Raw genomic sequence first — 16,260 nt, 5'->3', positions numbered from 1 at the left:
TTAGGGGAAAAAGGGGAATGAAAAGAAGGAATGGGAAGGAAGAAGAAGAGTTGTTTTAGATCATTGGGCCCTAAAATATACTACCAAGGTCCCAGACAGTGGCAAGACTAGGTTTTAATAGCCTAGAGCCTATGAAGTTCTGGAGCCCTCATTTAAAAAGAGATATATAAAATTGCAAACACAAAATTAGGTACAGTTCCTGAGAAGCAGCCTGTGTAATTGAGTGACTCTGAGCTGTAACTTCCTTAGTTTAATAATGAATCAACCTCTGGACCCAGGTAAATTTTTAGGATCTCTGTAATTAGGAGAGCAACTTAAGCTGTAGCACAGTAAACAAAGACCACTCCCCTCTTCCAGCAAAGTGCGTATACTTTCTTGTTGTCCACCAGTTTCGACCTTACACAGCTTACATTTTTTAAGGATTTGCACTACTGAGGCACTGCCATGCCTGGGCATTTTAAAATTATAAAAACATCATTTGCTGTTTCTTCCATCAGTTTTATTTAATTGTCCATAATTATTCAAGAATAAATCAAACTCTTGGTATTCAGCTACTCCTTTAAACTTGAAAGGATGCTGTGGCTTAGATAAGTAAGGCAAGACAGAATGAGGAAAAGAGATCTTCAGCTCTAAAGCCACTAGGAGAAATACTGCCGTGACTGATGGAGAGAAATGAAGATCAAATGAACACCAGGAAAGGACTGGGACATAATTGCAGCTCATGCCATTTGTCCTTGTCCTCCAACCTTACCAGAAGTCCCAGTAACTGTATCAATCACACAGAGGCACTCCACACTTGCAGTTGTACTCTTTTGTTTTTCTTGGGTTTTATTTATTTATTTTTTAACACAATGTATTACATCAGACAAATTCCATCTACAACTTAAGGAGCTAGGAAGTTCTTTAAGCTTGGTTATCTCTTGATCCCTCGTCACCAACCTATGGGCAAATCCTTCCATCTTATTCCATACTTTAAATCTACTTAATTTGTCCTGTTTCCTCCTGGTTTTCCTGTTTTTCTGTTTTCTTTGTATTAGATCCATTAGTTTTTGCTGCATACTTATTATGGGCCAATTCTTCTCATAGAAATCTGGTGGAGGATACGTAAAAATAAACAATTGGAATTTAATGTGATGAGTTGCATGATAATGCATATGGTCCACTGTAGATACACACACTCATAACTTGGTATGATTGACTCATGAACATGAGTGAGTAAAAAATATAAAAAATACAGAGGCCACATCTTGAAGGATCTTACAAACTGAGCTAAGGAATTTGAATTGTACTCCTGACAGTAATGGGAAATCTGTTAAAGAGCTTTAGGAGGGGGCGTGATGCAGTTAGATTTAGATTTAGAAAGATTATTGTAGCAGCTATGTAGAGAACAGGTTATAAGAGGACAATATAACAGAGAGAACATTTAAGAAGCAATTACGGTAATTCGGGAGAAGGATATTTTTTAAATATTTTAAGTATTTAAAAAACTAAAGAAAGCATTGGCAGTGTGAGCAAAGCTGTGGTGATTGGTTGCATCTAGAGAACTTGGCTGGTGAACAGATTGAAGAAAAAGAAAAAAAATTATAAAATAATTCCCAGGTTTCCCATTTGGGAAATGGGAGAATTTGGTGTCATTCTCAGAGTCAAGGAATACAAGAGGAGGAGCATGTTTAATGCTAACTAATTATTGAACACTCACTGCATGCCAAGGAGATGCTAAGCACTTAACATGCATTATGTAATTTTATCTCAAATTAACATCATGGAGTACATAATATTATATGAATTTAAAGAAGAACTCAAGGCTCAAAAAATCAAGAAATTTGTCCAAAATTACCTAATAGCTAAATGGTAGAGATAGAATTCAAACTTCGGCAGATCGAACTGAGAGTCTTGGTTCTTAATAAACAATACACCACTGTTTATGTAAGTGTGGTGTACAGAATATCTACATCAGGATCATATCATCTAGAATCCTTGATAATTAGGTTCCTGGGTTCAACCCAATCTTTGGAAACAGAATTCCTGTTGAGCTGGGACTGGACTCACCAGGTGTTTCTTATGCATGTTAAAATTGACCTACCATTGCAGTACATAGCATATATTACGATTTGGTGGAAGAAGGATGACAAATTCACTTTTTTTAGGAATATAGAGATTTTAGTGTATGGAGAATGCCACCGATTTACCATAGGGCTGAAGTGCCGCCAATACTTTCAGGCTGGAATTTGATGCTGAGATGGTTAACTCAGTTCTCAGTCTTGATAAGGCTGGTGGTGCTGCAACTACTCCAGGGTGGTTTGGATGAAATATCATACACAGGAAGGGTGGTTGAAGGGGATAAATTATCACCAAGCAGAACCCCCCAGACACTTCCTCCTTCCTACTCCTGTGCGGTAGGTTTGTTGACACATACTTTCAGATATGCCCCATGCATGAAATATCTCTGTTGTTTCCCTAAAAACACTCACAATTTTTTTTTTGCATTTTACTCAATAAAATATCTGATTTAATATAAAATATATTTAATTATATACCAAGGGGTGAAATTCCTAGAAGGCATTCACTCTCCAGGACACCTGATGCTCTAAGAGCATGAATAACCAATTTGAGAAACACCTTGCTTGTTTAGGTCCAATCTTCAGTACTGAACTGTAAACATTTTATTGTATTATTTCTGTGTTTTTCACAGTGCTTGAAAAGTAGCAATGGTACCTGGTAAATGTACTAATGAACTTGGAAGAGAGGTGCTTGAAAGAAATAAGGAGTATGAAACATGAGAACAGACTCACCAAAAAGCAGTCTCTTTTGAGTGTGACATTAGGAAGACCTCTCCCTGCTTCTCATGATTAAGTGATCACTTCAACAGAGGACACTTTGGTCGTCCTGTGCTCTCTTAGAGCCGGTAGTGTTCAGAAGATGGACTTCAAGCAGATCTTGGACTTGCTTTCCCATGTGATGGAAAAAGGACCCAGTTTTTGAGAATGAAGTCAGACCTTTCAGGATTCAAAACACTCAAAGGAATTCTCACAATTGCATGATGGTGCCGGGACTCTGAACGTTCCCACCATTGTGGATTATACACGCTTTGTTTCTTTAAGTTACTTTAACCTAAACTACTGACAGCTTGCTTCAGCTTTGTGTTATTACCATTTAAATGCCTATCTTCTGGCCTATTTTGAGAACGTCTTTAAGGCAAAATACTGCACCCAAGATTTATAAATGATATTTTTTAAGAAAATAAATAGTAAAAAGCCATTGCCTTACCAGTTACAGCAGTGTTAGCTTACTACAGTGTTTTTGCTATATTCACTTTCAAATCCACTTGTTTCTATGAATATTTATATCTTCTTCAGTACATGCAAAGTAATGATTTAGATTGCTATATAGGAATCCATTTTTGTGGCTTGTGGCTTGAGAATGTTGTTGGCTGCCTCTTAGACATGGGGTCTTCTTGACCTTTGCAGCCTTCGTGGGTTAAATATCCTGGCCATGATCCTCTGTGGGGATTTATACAGGTGTCTGTTACGGCCCATAATCTCTGATACGGCTTCTAGCATTCTTACTGTGGAAAGGTTAAGCCCTCCTGTCTTTATTCCTGAGTGAAGATAGTCCGCAATGCAGTTAGTGTTGTCAGCAAGCAGATGAAAATAAGCAACAGCTTCAGTCAGGTTTTAAGCCTGTGTCTGGCTGGGAGGAATCTTTGTGATAAGCAAGAAGTTTCATTAGAAAATAGAGTGGTCAGTTTTTACCTTTGGAGTTACAAAAGCAAAATTCTTTGTCATTCTTAGATCAGTAATCATTCTTATTTAGCCATACTTCCCAAACTGAAAGTGGGGACTCATGCTCTGACAAACACATAGGTACTTTTGTAACAGCGGTTTCAAACTGCTTTTCCGAATGTTATGAGACAGTGCCATAATATTTAGGCTATACTGTTACCCTGTATATGCCCACACTGGGCCCCAACTTGCCAATGAATAAGGCAGGTTACAAAGTGAGATTGCTGCCCTTTGTTCCCCAAGAAGCACATGAACAACAGGAAACACACTGCCTTCTGGGCTCTTCTCATCTAAAGCCTGTCGGTGTTGGTTGGTGCTGACATTTATCTTTCAGATTTCTGGAAACGATGTCCATTCTCTTGGTCTGTACTCACTTCTGCTTCTGATTTCCCTCCGTTCTCTCCAGTGTTGGTAACAAAGCTGTAAGGCCTGAAGGGGACACCTCAGCATGACTAAATAAACATTATCTTCCATGCGCAAAGCAATCAGAATTTCATCAGAGAAGTCCTAAAAGAGCGGCCTTTCCCTATTACTATAGTCAAGCAAGAATCCAGAAATTTTAAGAAGTGCCAAGAAGGAACTGAGAATGGGGGGCCCTCCAAGCAAAAATTATCCCTCTGATACAAAGAGGTCAATCCCCAGCCTCCCAGAAACTGTTCCTGCTTGCTTGTCTCCCACTACGTGGTATTGAAGGAGCAGAAAAGGAAGCCACCCCCTGATGGTGATAGGCCAGCCTGGCAGCTAAAGCTTTGTTCTCAAGGTCCATTTCTCTAAGAGATGAGCAAGGGCCTGTGCTACCGGTTTCTTCACCCTTTGAAAGCCTTGCTTTGCAAAGCCATAGAGATATCTATTTCACAGTGATGTCCATTTCATAGAGGGGACAGGTGGGGAGTGCTACCCCAGAAGGCAGTTTCTACTCCCCGTGCCTTTGTGTCTTTTTTTTCTTTTTATTGCCACTTACCAATAAAACAAGCAAAGACCAGCCAGATGCAAATGGGTGTGAGGCAGCCCTGGCTCAGTGTTTTTCACAATCTATGTTAAGTGTTAACCCAAATGCTTCTCACAACCACATGTAAGTACATGCCTGCTTGGCGTGTAACGTACAGTTCAGTAACAGATCTCCCATGAGAATTCTCTGTAGTTCCAACTGTCATTCCCAATAGTCTGCCAGGTGGTAAAGCTTGGAAAGGCAAGTTCAACATGGTAGGACCCACAAGTATTACATTGTATACTGATTAGGTAGGATTTTCTTTTTTAAAAGAAATCCCTCCGGAGGGTCTAGATCTTAGGTGAAAGGATGTTCTTTGCAAAGTGTCATTTGTCAGAAGGAAAGCACTTCTATCAATAGAAATAATAAAACATGTCTAAAATTTTATGTCTCTAAGTTCTGAAAGCCCATTAAAGAAGAATAACAACAATCTACTTTGATTGCAAAGTGCTAATTAATAACTAACTTCATTTCTCCAGAGGTAAAATAATAACATTTTTAAATGAAATTAAGCATCACAATCTTCTAATTGTTATGGAAATATTTAGTAGCAATATCTGTTTAATTACTTAGGCAACTCTTAATGGTGTAAATATTATCAGCACAGTCATAAATATTTTCTGCTTTGTCCATAGACAATCAGCTAAGGATCCGTTGCTTGTAGGACTTAAATTAAGACTATTTAAGGCTGCCTGCTGGCCACAAAATAATTACTTAACACTTGCTAATGCCTGAATCTGTTAGATTTAGCAGCAAGAAGTGTTCTTTGCTTTCACAAGTAAGAAGTTATTTTTCTTATATAAATTTTGTTAATGGTATTAGAGAGGATTAGGGTGTGGTTGAAGTAGATGAAAACTTAATTAATCTAATCCCTTTAACAACAGCTGTTTTGGGAGTTCCCGTTGTGGCGGGCGCAGCGTTAAGGATCCGACTAGGAACCATGAGGTTGCGGGTTTGGTCCCTGCCCTTGCTCAGTGGGTTAACGATCCAGCGATCCAGCGTTGCCATGAGCTGTGGTGTAGGTTGCAGACGCGGCTCGGATCCCGCGTTGCTGTGGCTCTGGCGTAGGCCGGTGGCTACAGCTCCGATTCAACCCCTAGCCTGGGAACCTCCATATGCCGCGGGAGCGGCCCAAGAAATAGCAACAACAACAACAACAAAAAAGACAAAAAAAAAAAAAAAACAGCTGTTTTCATATGGATAGTTCTCTCTAACAACAGTACTGTAGCTCACACCCATGTGAAATATTCCCAGTAAATATTTTGGCCTGTAATATGTCCTCAAGTTTTCTCTTTCTAGAATGGTAAGATTTTCAGCGTCTTCAGCCTTTTTCTTTCTCTGTCTCTCTCTCTCTTTTTTTTTTTTTCCTTTCACCTTATATTCAGGGTTTCTTCTTGGCACCAGAATATATTTTTTTTTCTCTGCTCATTTTCTCTCAGTGTCTTTGTTTCTCAGTAAGTTCTGTTAATGACCATCAAATCATTAATCTCCTAAGAGAGCATGATGCTTTGACATAAGAACAGTTCAGTTTTGTGTTTGTGTGTTTTTTGGTTTTTGGTATCTTCAGTCATTTGGAGGAGATTCTCATTTGAAATGATTTGTTTACCCATCAATTTCAATAAATTGTTATGCTGCTGAAATTATCACTAGGAGTAGAGTCAGATGAAGGATGAAACTGTTATTTTGGTCAGCCTATGATTATCTCCTGTGTAAATTGGGAATTGTTCTTAATCTGCTCAAATGTCATATTGTCCAGGAGAGTCTTTCTCCGACCTCCCAATATAAAAGTGCAGTCAGTATCCCTTCTCCAACACCACTCTCCCTGTTAATGGGCTTTGTTTTTCTACATAGCAGTTATCATCATATAACACCACAAACCATTATGTATCTGTTTATTTAGTGCATCTCCCCTAAGATGGAAGTTCTTCTGAAAACAAGGACTTACATTTGTTTACTGTTATAGCGTGATAGCCAGTACAAACGTCTTAAATATAATAATAGCAGGCAGTCAGAACATAATTATTGAAGCACGAAGATTTTCTTTCATTTTTTTCGGGTGCCTAAAGCACCATATCAGTGCAAAGAAATGAAATTCTCCCCTTTTCTTGGGATGCATTTTGATGGTTGACAAGTTGATGTTAAAGTAAGCATTTGTCCTGGGCTGGTTTCTCCTCGGCCCAAGAGGAAGGATGTCCCTCTGGAACAGAAGCAGAGACAGTGCTAGGTTTGGCCATGTCTTCACTGAAGAACTAAAACTTTGGGCTGTGCCCTGTTTTTTGGCATCTACACCTTTACAATTTTAAGAGTAATACAAAGCAGACAAGCTCGAAGAATGCTCTCCAGGACTCCACTTACGTGGTATATGAATAGGAGTTGCTGAAACAAAAAGGAGTTCCAGAGTTAAATAAGTTTCTGAAAGTAGGTAATACATTAAGCTGAAGAAGTTTCTTAACTCCCAGGCATCTCATGTGTATAATAATGTTCATCAGGGTTCTTTAAGGAGCCAAGACCTTAGGCTGGTGTTTTCCAGACTCCTTTGGTCACAGGCCCTTCCTTTCTACCAGCCTACTCTTGTTTCTAAGACTAGGTTGCACCATGGGGAAATTCATTGGCTTAGGAGTTGAGTGGGCCAGGTCAGGCATAGGAAAAGTAGATTCTGGCTCCACCCCTTACTCATTCTGTTATATGACCTCTGGCAAGTTACTTATCATTTCTCAATGCCTCTATGTTTCCTGTTCTGCAAGGTAGGGTTGACAAGGATTAACCAGGATAATGTATGTAAAGCAGCTAACCCATAAGTTCCATAAATGCTAAATAAATGCTGGTTGTCAACATCTTTTATCAAAGGTAGGAATGAATGCTTTTCACGCAGTTACCTTCAAGGATATTTTCTAAGACAGGTTTACTAGTAAATTGATCCATACCCAGAATCATCCATCTGTGCCTCCTTCTTTGTCTCAGCACCTGAGAAGCCCTGGAAGTCAAAGAAATGCTATCTTCTGGAGTTTCTTGGTGGCTTAGTGGGTTAGGGACTTGTCAGTGCTGTGGCTTGGGTTGCTGCTGTGGCAAGAGTTTAGCTCTGTGGCCCTGGAACTTCTGCATGTTTTGGGTGCAGCCAAAAAAAAAAAAAGGGAAAAAAAGAAGAAAAATGCCATCTTTCAACAGGACTTAGTACAAATGTCTCATAACTCACTTTGGTGTATCCTGCAGAGTTGATTTCCTGTGTTTTGATACCCTTGACCTCAGATGAAGACATTTTTGTCAGGAGAAAGGTGGTAGCATCCAAGCTAATGATTGTGCAGCTGGCTACATGCTGATAGATTTTGAAGTGACCATATTTTTTCAGTAAATTTCAAATGAAGGTGTGATTTGTGTAAATCTGACCCCTTCCAGTAAAATGTGCATTTCCATATATTTAGAATTTATAAATCCTGACAGATTCCACAATATTTATAGCCCTCCATAAAAAGCCTTTGCCAGTTTGCAGAGCTATGCATTTGGCTCTCTGGTATGCTTTAAAGAGTTTAAATAATAATAAATTTGGTGATTTATTCCACCTGGAACAGAAATTTATTTTCCCCCCTTGGCTCATTTTGAAGGGGATACTATAAATAGTGCCACAGACGCTGGGATCAGGAATAGGGAATTGAAATTTGAGAGAGAAGAACAGAAACATTTCCATTATCACTGATGCCTTGAATATATTTTTAAAACAGTTCTGTTCCTCAAATAATGTACCTTCTCTCCTTTCTCCTGCCCCATCTCAATTATACTGAGTCCCCCAAACCTGTTGCCAGCTCTTGGATTCAGTTGCATTAATGGCAAAGAGAGAGTGAAAATATCAGCTGACTAGGTTGGAGAAAGTTGCCTCTAGGGAGGCCAAAGCAGTTCTCCAATGTTCATCTTACATTTCACAGGCATCAGCTGGTAACTGAGCATCGATGTCTAATGTATAAATTCATTGTTTCAGACCCAGCTCATGCATTCTGCAGGTATGATGAAAAGCTCTCAATTCATGAAAAAGAAAAAAAAAATCTAATTGTAGTGATAAGAGAAAGCCTAAGGACAATATCAGAGAATTGATTCTTTCACCCATCCATGCTTATAATTACCCAATACAAGATAATTGGGACACATTTGAATAGTTGACTCCAAATGATACCAGGCATTTTTTTTAAACACAAAATAAAGCAAAACGGGGGAGCCAGTTGTTTGCCAAAGAATCAGTCTACCGATGACACCTGAGTGCAGTCATGTGGTTTCACCTAAGTGGTGTTATAACTTGTTGTGCTATGGCAAGGAGACTTATTTCCAGCTTCTTGTGTGAGTGGACTGTGACAGAATTAGGCTTTGTGTGAGGGAAAAAAAAAAATAATAATAATGGCTAACCTCCATGGAGAGCTGACCATGAGCCAGCACAGAGTAACACATCAAGTGGCTGGGACTCTTTGCAAAAGCCTTCTAATTAAGTGCTGGATTTTCCTGTACTGATAAGTTGGAGCCCACCTCCACCCCAAGCCTTTCCTGAGCAGTCCCCTTGTCTCCAGCTAATAGGGTGGCAGATGTTTGGACCAAGCCCCAGAGCCTGTAGTGTACCACATTTTAATGATTTGTGGTGAACAAAGTAAATGCTTTAAAAGCAGGCTCTATGAAGCAGGCACCCGGTTAAGTATGATGGATTCAAGGTGAAGCAAAAAGAAGCTGAATGTTGTATGGAGGTATTGTCTCCCAAACAAGACATGGGTACCTGTGGTTCATCGCTAATTCCAAAGCTTTGCCTGAAAAGCGACTTTTTCAAAAACTGGGCTCTTGAGGAACGTCCTTGAGGCGTGGAGGAATTTCCTTGCTTTTCTATAGCATCTCTTTAAGAGGACGCAGAGGTATTGAGCTGTTAGACAGTTGCTCAGCGTCTTTGTGCTTGTGGGATCACATTATGGGTCTCACACATATGGGATAAATAAACTGTTTTCATTTTTTAAAGACCATGAAAGGAAACAAGACGAGAAAATTGCCATATTGCCTTTAAAAAAAAAAAAAAGCTATTAAAGAGGAGAATCCAGTTAGGGCAAATAAAAATGACTACTGCAAACAGGTTTCTTTGTTTTTTTTTTTCCTTTTTCTCCTAGCCTCCTAGTCAGCACAGCAGTAGGCAAGACTTGTGTCAAACCAGTGTTTTGATGCACCCTCTTTTGTTCTTCTTCCATAGGGCAACCCCTACATGTGCAATAACGAGTGTGATGCAAGCACCCCAGAGTTGGCACATCCACCTGAGCTAATGTTTGATTTTGAAGGAAGACATCCCTCCACATTTTGGCAGTCTGCTACGTGGAAGGAGTATCCCAAGCCTCTCCAAGTTAACATCACTCTGTCTTGGAGTAAAACTATTGAGCTCACAGACAACATAGTTATTACCTTTGAGTCCGGGCGTCCAGACCAGATGATCCTGGAGAAATCTCTTGATTATGGACGAACATGGCAGCCCTATCAGTATTATGCCACAGACTGCTTAGATGCTTTTCACATGGATCCTAAATCCGTGAAGGATTTATCACAGCATACAGTCTTAGAAATCATTTGCACGGAAGAGTACTCCACGGGGTATATGACCAATAGCAAAATAATCCACTTTGAAATCAAAGACAGGTTCGCGTTTTTTGCCGGACCTTGGCTACGCAATATGGCTTCCCTCTACGGCCAACTGGATACAACCAAGAAACTCAGAGATTTCTTTACGGTAACAGACCTGAGGATAAGGCTTTTGAGACCAGCCGTCGGGGAAATATTTGTAGATGAGCTACACTTGGCACGCTACTTTTATGCGATCTCCGACATAAAGGTGCATGGAAGGTAAGAAAACAACTGTTTGACGTGAACGAGAATGGGTGTGTTCAAAAGAAAAGACCAGTTTGTTGGTTCCTGCAGCTGTAGAGTGACATTTGTCACTTTCTTCTGCAACATTTTCTCAGGAACACCATCCTAGAGGTAGGTTTTGAGGCATTTGAGATTCTTCTAACTCAGCAGTAGTTTGTGATCTCAGGCTTGTTGCCACTGAACCTGAACTTGGCAGGATTTCTTAGAATGTAAACCAAAGCCAAAAAAAAAAAAAAAAAACCCCACAGGGAACTCCCTAGGTCAAGGGGTGGTTTATGTCTTTAAGGCAGTGAAGCCAGGGGGAACAAAGCCAGCTCTGTAAAAGAGACTAAAAAACAAGAAATGCATCTTACTCTTGGTTTTGAATGCCAGACAGGGTTTCAGCATAGTGCAACTCTCTGTTTATGTTTTGTTATGTTGTACAAAAAAAGTTCCGGAAGTGAAAGTTGTATCTCTTTACATTTATTAAGTCAGAGCCAAAAGAATTTAGGAAACACAGCGCCTTTGTTAAAGAGGGCCAAGCTCTACTTTTTAGGGTTTTAGATGTTATTATCATAAAACTGTCATTTAAAATATAAACTTAAGTCAGACTGCCTTCATTTCGTAGATCACCTATAGATGGACCAGAGCTTAAATACATTAATGGTCACAGTCAAGCATAGCTTTGTTTTGATAATATACCAGAGACAATTAAGCAAGTTTCCAAGAATTTTTGAAGATGTTTAAATGGAAAAACTTGAATAAGGAGACCAGGACCACCAACACAGAAATTTTCAACTGGATTTTTAAGAGTGGTATGCTACCAGAATAGCCAACTGATGGAAGTTGAAGCATGAGATAATTAGCTGGGAAACTAAAGGAACACAGTGGGGGGGGGGAGCATAGCAAAGCAATAATCATTTTAAAATGCCAAGGGAGCTTTAAAGCAAAAATATATGAGGATAAGAATATAAATAGTACATATATCATGTAGGTTTAATTAATCATAAAAGCTAAACAGATAAGGCAGAATTCATTAAATTTACTGGCTTCTAGCATCTCTGAGGGCAGCGTAATCCTTAGAGACTAAGGAAGTGTTAAGACTACCTGGGCTTTCAGAGAGCTGTCTCAATCCATCTTTAATAATGGTATTATTGTACTTGTGCACTAGACAGAAGAAGTGGCCATTGCGGTTAAGGGTGGACCATAGTGGGCACACAGAATTGAGTGGTGGGCATGACCTCAGTTTGGTGGTAAAGGTTTCAGAATTTTACCTAAAGGAATCTTATTTACAGAGAATGGCAGGAACTGTTGACCACCTACTATCAACTTTGTTCTAGCTTCATGTGTTTCATGGAAGGGTCAAGAATCTTCAGCTATGGAGCCACTTTAAAAACTTGTAACCAAGGTGAAGTTTGATGAAGTTATCTTTAAGGCAGAATCATACTTCTGAGAGAAATATGCACAGGCACAATACTAAGCTTATGAGTTCCAGGGTTCATATAACCCCAGGGTGTGACAAAGGAGCAATATGGAGCTATGACCTTAAATATGAGGGTGCCTTTTATAATAAAATGCAGCTATTGTACTCGTGGATATTTTAGCAAAAGAAGGTCAGTTTCCAGTATCTTATTCTTGGGAATGTGTGCAAAAACAGATGATGTTGATATCATTAACAATAACATACCACAACAAAGTAACAAGTATTATGCTTCTCTACAAGAACAGATGTCAAAATTAATAAATTGAGATTTGAATTTGAATCCTAGTATGATCCATACTGTTAGGTAGAGTCATCTGAATTTCTTTACAGTTTGAGAAATCTTTAATCCAAGCAAAGATCTTTACAACTCAACTTCTCTTAAAACTCTTATTTTCCACTTAGAAAATAAGGCAATCTTGTGATGCTTTTTGGTTGGGAAATAACCATTGTCGGGGCTCATTTCTGTCATTGAATATTCATGTTTTCCCTCTGCTTATTTAAGAGAGTGTAAAATACACTTTAAAGCTATGGGTATTTTTGTGCATTCTCTATTGCAATCAGACCTACCCTCTCTCAAAGGTGGCACGTTAGAAATGTAGAATCCCACCTGATGTATCCTTTTATTTTATCCCTCATCCTAATAGTATCGTCCAGCTGCATTTCAGTGGGTCTGAGGAGTTTGGAAGCCCTCCTCCCCTTTCTGGGACTCACCTCCACTGTCTTTTCCTGTTCACCAGTCAACTGTAAGCTGGTGAGGAAGCAGCTGGGCAAGAGAAAAAGGTCCAATAGAGGTGAGACCCTTCCAGAAGGACCCACTCAGTCACCTCCAAACTCTGTCCAAATTCCTCAGGACAAAACGGTTGCTGGCATGGACTGTGCTCGGCGCCAGATGGCTGGGGTATTTTTAGTCTTCGGGGAGGGACTAAAGAAGCAAGGCCTGATGGTTCGGGCGTGTCTCCAGCTTTTAAGTTATATAAGGAAGATGGTGCCGCTAAAGGGAACAGTTGAGCTGTTGCCTGGTGCGTGGCCCTTTCAGCCCAGAAACTGACATACCCTTGAAAATTTCAGTTGGGTTAAAATCCTGGGTTGTTTTTTTCCTCCATAGCAAATAATCTGGAGGAGAATTGAGCATGAATTGATGATCTCTAAAAGAAAGTTCTAAAGGTCTCTTTTCAAGAATATCACAATATAAACTTTCTAAAACATAACTGAGGCCTTTGCTTCCATCAGCCCACCCCTCCACCGTGCGTGAAATGACTGCCACATTGAACTTCCTTTGGCATGTCTACATCTGATCATCATTGTGATGTGTCTACCTGTCCCTCTACCTCTACCCTCACCGTAATGTGAGAACCCATGAGCGATTTGGAGAAAGTGGGTAAATTTCCATGTAATAGTGGACAGATAATACTGCAGATTTTTTCACCTTGAAACATTAAGCTATAAAGCAAAAGAGTAGAGCGTCTTTGTTTGAATTGACTTACTGTGAATGCCAGTCTCTATTTCTGTGCACATGTGGACCTGGCCTTTATGTTTTATACTGGCTAGTATTTTTTGGCATTAAAAATGTTTTGATTGTCATTAAGCTAACATAGCATTTATGTTCTTTTTAGCATGTGACACACCTGATAGCTAGTTTACTGGTGACAGCTATAATCACATCCTAAAAGTTTTATTCCTCTTTTGCTCCATACTTAATTTTGCTTCCATTTACTCCTTGTTATTGTATATTTATTAAGATAATGGAGGAAAAAGAGGAAACATGGCTGTTGGCAATCTCAGCGACTCCGTGGTACTTACATTGTTCAATAAACCTAATAATCTGCATGGACTAATTCTGACTTATGGACGTTCTGCTTCAGTAAATCAGGGTGATTTTCTCTAGTGAATAATAGACGAGTGCAGTGTGCCAGCACCTTAATTAAAGAGTGGCTCTCTTAGTCTTGATCTCATTTTAATTTACAGGGTAATACTACAATAATATTACTAATGGAAGGTACATTAAAGGGCATCAAGTAGCATTAACTGTATTAAATTATGGTACTTGTGTTAATTAACTGCTGAAGCAAGATGGTTCTAATGGCCAAAAAGGTCGTCGAATACATAAATAAAACCTACCCAGATGAGGGGGTAAAAGGAGAAATGAAGAATAGATGTTTGTTCTGAATGTCTTTTTATACGGACAAGGAGTTAAATGCCCAGGCTGTTAAATGTAGATAATGTCCAAAATGTTTTCTTAGTTATACAGTTGGAAGTTTTGATTTTTAAGTGTCTTGTTTCTGTCTAAACTTTGCAGATTTAAATTAATTGAAAAGTGAACAGTATATTTGTCAGATGTATGTACTTGCTCGAATAAAAATTCAGTATTATTTATTGTTTCTTTGAGGTGGACAGTTTCAAGGAAGTAGTGTGATTTATTGTGATAATTATTAAATCTGAAAGACCAATGAACATTTGATAATATGCCCATTTATTTGTAAGATATGCTGTCAGCACTGTATCAAGGTACCAGGTTTAGACATAAGATAATAGAAATTCTTTTTCAACTTCAAGGGCGTTAGGACAGAATTGTAAGAACCTTCTCAGTGGCCTAGAAAACTCTAATGCGCATATCCATTAGTTGCTTTATCATGCAATATTCCTAATCATAATTATCAATATATTTTTTTTCTCAATGGTGTTTACTCATTTCTTACCCCCTGCACGGCCCACCCAAGCTCCTTATAGGCAGTTGGCTGTCAATTGCTATTTACAGAATTAACTTTTCCCTGTATACCTCCATTTATCTTTTAAGAAAGGAGCCAGGGAGCACGAGCACAGAAGCTCTGTTTTTAAACACTTTCAGTGCTTTCTTCATTTCACTGCTGTCTCAGCTCAGAACTGCTGCCTCCCTGCCTAATCCCAGGACCTGGAAAGGCCCGGGGACAGAAACATTCTCTTTGGGTGTCAGGAGTGAGAAAGGCCCCCTACACTCTCTCCCTCAGAAGGAATCTGATTTTTTTTTTTTTAATTTTTGTAAACCTTCACTGTTTAAATGTCACTGCTTTGGTATTTGCCCTAATTAGAGCAAAGTGAGGTTGAAATTCAGTTTCTTGAAGCAAGGCTTTCAAGGTAGTGCAAAACTTCGTGATATTAGGTAAGTAAGAACACCTGAGGAAGTTTAAAAGCATAAAGCATAAGCATTCCTCAAATTATCTCAAATAATTTGGAAAACACATGCAATTCAGAAGCGTTCTGCCAATGTCAAAAGCCTTGCATTAATCCTGTAAGTTCTCATAGTCTTTTTCCTAGCTGCAATTTGAATGAATCCACCAAAATATTTACTCTTACCCTCTTCTGTGAGAGGCATCCTGCGGAATGTTTTTGAGGCATTTATCCAGGCATTTGTTCATTCTCCTCAATGTTCTAATTCTTGAGATTGGGCTTTACTACTGCTTAACAGACTCTGCTTTCTTAACATCTTCCTTCTTTCTGTTACTCAGAAAGACTTTGCCTCTGCCCTGGGACAGATGCTGGGCTAGGCAGTGATGATGTGGAGATTCAGGAGGCATAGTCAATTCCTTCAAGAAGCTGATGTCCAGAAGCGGCCCAGACATGGAAACTAAAAGTGACCTGACAGCTTGGGTTAAATGCTTATACCATGTGCCTGTGTAAAGTGTGCAGTAACCAGGCAGGAGATACTAATTTAATCTGGGAAGCCCAGCAGATCTTTGATGAGGGTGACATTTGCATGGTATCCTGAATATGTGCCTTAGAATGCCATGCAGCCAGTGCAGAATGGATATTCTAGATTACAAATTATGCTTACAAACTGTACAGCATTTTGAGGAACTCTAGGTAGTGAGGAATTGGTAGAATTGACAAATCCTGGGAGATACCCTTCTGTCTTCTCCCCATGGATCTTCAGCACCTCCAAGAAGCCTTGAAGGATTCCTGCATCTTGGCCTCTGAGACCCCCATGTCCTAGGAAATCTAAAATTATATAGGTTCTCACATACCAACTAAGTGCAGGTGAGAAGCATTCTAAGGCAATGGTGTTAATGAATAGTCTAGTGTGGCTGTATTAGCAAGGAAGTACAGAGAGAGCCAAGGAGAGCTGTCACATTGCTTAATTGTGGAGCAACTGGAACTCTTAAGTCTGGATGCTCAAGTGGAGA

General features: G+C 39.4%; 1 protein-coding gene across 4 annotated transcripts in view; it reads left to right on the top strand.

Annotated features, from left to right (window-relative positions):
- The window catches only part of NTNG1 (netrin G1), a 321,825-nt gene that overhangs the window by 157,044 nt on the left and 148,521 nt on the right, over positions 1–16,260 (top strand). For all 4 annotated transcript variants that reach the window (XM_047785162.1, XM_047785161.1, XM_047785158.1 and 1 more), the window contains exon 3: positions 9,977–10,617. In XM_047785162.1, the coding sequence (XP_047641118.1) occupies positions 9,977–10,617 (641 nt within the window). The remainder of the gene's footprint in view (positions 1–9,976; positions 10,618–16,260) is intronic.

Source organism: Phacochoerus africanus, chromosome 6, assembly GCF_016906955.1.
Source record: "Phacochoerus africanus isolate WHEZ1 chromosome 6, ROS_Pafr_v1, whole genome shotgun sequence".
NCBI classification, from domain to species: domain Eukaryota; kingdom Metazoa; phylum Chordata; class Mammalia; order Artiodactyla; family Suidae; genus Phacochoerus; species Phacochoerus africanus.
Note: the sequence above shows the minus strand (reverse complement) of the source record. Positions and strands in the feature narration are given on the sequence as shown.